We start from the raw sequence: 3,236 nt of genomic DNA on the forward strand, positions 1-3,236 counted from the left end.
GGAACTCAAAACCGGAGAGACAAGGCGCATAATGATAATATAGCCTCAGCGAGTTATGATAAACTAATAAATAAATTATTATAACAAAACAAAATATACATAATTAAACTTCCACTAGTGTGAAACAAAAACAAAACAAAACAAACTCCCACTAGTGGCTTATTTTCTTTATCATTCAATAATGCTCACCGTCGGTTCCACCGAGTACATGAATAACAAAATTTAATATTTATGCTTAAAGTAATCAATAAATATCGTGAACAGTTAACCAAAAAGATTGGCTTAGTGGGTGTAATTTGGGGCTTTGGACGCGTAACCTGATCCGAACAACCAATCATCAAAAAAAAATATCATGAACAATTTATCAATTGAACTTTCTATATTTTTTTGTGTCAAAAATATATATAGATATATATTATTTTGAGAATACTCAATAATTATTACAAACATCGTAAATTTGAGATTATAAGTTTTAAAGTTCAGTGCTTGATCCAATGCTTGAATTTTCCTCGAGATTTTGGGAGACAAGAAGGCAAAAGATGAGCCAATTGATGTAGTTTTGAGATTGTATTTTTATGTTATTTTTTTCTGTTAGATAATTTCTCAATGGGACCACATAATTAAATGTGGTGTTATCATTTATAAGAAGCCTACAATTTAAGTGATTCAATTTAGTTAATAGGCTTAAGGGTATATGTGTTATGGACCTAATGTGTAGATACTAGTTGTATAATTTCTATTTCTATGAGGGGCAGAAATAGAAATTAAAACATATTAGTTAAAGTTGGTTTTCATTCCTTTTGAACTTCCATAACCTTTCAGTTTTGAAAACTAATAAATAGAAATTAAAACCAATAATGGTTAAAGTTGGTTTTCATTCCTTTTGAACTTCCACAACCTTTCAGTTTTGAAAACCAATTACAACCTTTAAAAGGTTATGGTCCCTATTCCTTCCCAAGTGGAAAATAAGAATACTGCCATTTTTTTCTAAATCCTCTCAAGGAGAAACATAAGGCACCAAAGGGGAAAGGATTAGAAGGCAATAACATAATCAATAACAAAGAGTTCATTGATAATCACGCTTCCGTTTAACCGTTCATCAATGGATTCAGGTATGTCATTTTGTCTTGATTTCTTGATAATACACATGGTAAATGATCCAAAGTGTAAGGTTTATGTTCTGAAATTTATGTTGACAATTGGTATCAGAGCATGCATATCATGTGCCTTATCAGAATTGATATGCTTTATTCATTCTATTTAGTTTCCTGGAATCAGATTCTGAATTTTCTTATGGATGTAAATTCTGTTTTTTCCTATTTTGTTCTGTAAAAATGGCAATCTGTTTTCTGGAATTGTAAAATGATTCGATGGGCAGTTTTTTTTTTTTTTTTTTTTCTCTCAAATGGATGAACATCATGTATTTATATATATATAGATATATCTTGCGATTTGATCGGTTTAATTTTGAACATCATAAAAAAAAAAAAAAAAACTATTTGTTTTTTGGACCCGTCAATTCTATTTATATATGTATAAATATAATTGGAATTGCTGCAGATTATATAACATATACGGGGTCACAAATTTAGAAATCTTTAAATTTAATGTAATCTCATACAACGTCTACAGAAATTTAATTTTCTAGCATTCTCAATATAAGTCAATTCAAACAAGATGTCACAAAAGTGATCTCTCTTGTTTAGATTGTTTTATATGGAATGTATTGAAGTTCATGTCTGTGTATCGCATGCGGGTATTTATCGGTCCAAAGACATGATTAAGACTTGGCAGAATTACACACACATTTTGTGGTGATAAACATATGCCAATTGTCAAGAAAACCTAATGTGAATAATAAATCCATCAAAAGATAGATTTGTTATTTGACATAACTTATTGTCAATGTTTGATCATTACAACAAGAATACCACTTACAGTTAATATCACTACCCAAAGGCTTGGTATTAATGTTGTGCTAGGTATCTTGAGATGTTGTCATTAAATTAATTTATTTAGAGATTATCTGTTTGGTAACTTAATGTGAGCATAATTGTTTATTCCTTTTATTTTCTTTTCTATTCAGCTTTAATGTCGACTATTTCAATCTCTGCCAACATGAACAATGTTCCAATGTTAAATGGAACAAACTTTAAGGACTGGAAAGAGAACATATTGATTGTTCTCGGCTGCATGGACATAGACTTGGCATTAAGGATGCCAAAACCGAATGCTCTCACTGAACAAAGTACTCCTGAGGAAACTGTGTACTTTGAAAAGTGGGATCGTTCTAACAGGCTAAGTCTTATGATCATGAAGCGTGGGATTCCAGAAGTTTTTCGGGGTGCAATAACAGAGGATGTTACCGTTGCCGGTGAATTTCTTTCAGAAATTCAAAAGCGTTTTGCTGAAAACGATAAGGTTGAAACAAGCACGCTTTTAGCAAGCTTGATTTCAATAAAGTATAAAGGCAAGGGTAATGTTCACGAGTACATCATGGAAATGTCTCATCTTGCTTCAAAACTTAAGGCACTAAAGCTCGACCTATCTGATGATTTGCTCGTGCATTTAGTTCTCATCTCTCTTCCTACACAATTTAACCAATTTAAGGTCAGTTATAACTGCCAGAAGGAGAAATGGACTCTCAATGAGCTCATTTCATTTTGTGTGCAAGAGGAAGAGAGATTGAAGCAAGAAAGGACTGAAAGTGCTCATCTGGCAAGCACCTCCAAGCATACGGGCAAAAGAAAGCATAAGGGAAAGGAAGTTGCTATTCCTCAGGGTCCGGAACCAAAGAAACAGAAAGTGCAGGATGGTTGTTTCTTTTGTGGCAAGCCCGGACACAGAAAGAAGGATTGTGCCAAATACGTCGCCTGGCGTGTAAAGAAAGGTACATTTCATGTTTTGGTCTGTTCTGAAATAAATTTAGTTTCAGTACCAAGAAACACTTGGTGGGTAGATTATGGTGCTACTACTCACATATGTGTTTCTATGCAGGGTTGCCTGAACTACCGAAAGCCAACTGATGCTGAAAGATACATCTTTGTGGGTGATGGCAAGTCAATAGAAGTGCAGGCAATAGCGCACTTTAGATTATTACTGAAAACTGGTTATTATTTGGATTTATTAGACATTTTTGTTGTACCGTCCTTTAGATGGAATTTAATTTCTGTTTCTGTATTGGACAAATTGGGATATTATTGTTCTTTTGGAAATATGAAGTTTAGTATGTCTAT

General features: G+C 32.8%; 1 protein-coding gene across 1 annotated transcript; it reads left to right on the plus strand.

Annotated features, from left to right (window-relative positions):
• Nucleotides 1-1,923: 1,923 nt before the first annotated feature.
• On the plus strand, nucleotides 1,924-3,236 carry LOC145796699 (uncharacterized). The gene is made up of 2 exons (XM_082881864.1): nucleotides 1,924-2,890; nucleotides 2,998-3,236. Exons 1-2 carry the CDS (start codon nucleotides 2,092-2,094, stop codon nucleotides 3,024-3,026), a joined length of 828 nt encoding a protein of 275 aa, XP_082737990.1. The 5' UTR covers nucleotides 1,924-2,091; the 3' UTR covers nucleotides 3,027-3,236.

Source organism: Camellia sinensis, chromosome 8 (genome assembly GCF_055761805.1).
Source record: "Camellia sinensis isolate YWXY chromosome 8, ASM5576180v1, whole genome shotgun sequence".
Classification (NCBI taxonomy): domain Eukaryota; kingdom Viridiplantae; phylum Streptophyta; class Magnoliopsida; order Ericales; family Theaceae; genus Camellia; species Camellia sinensis.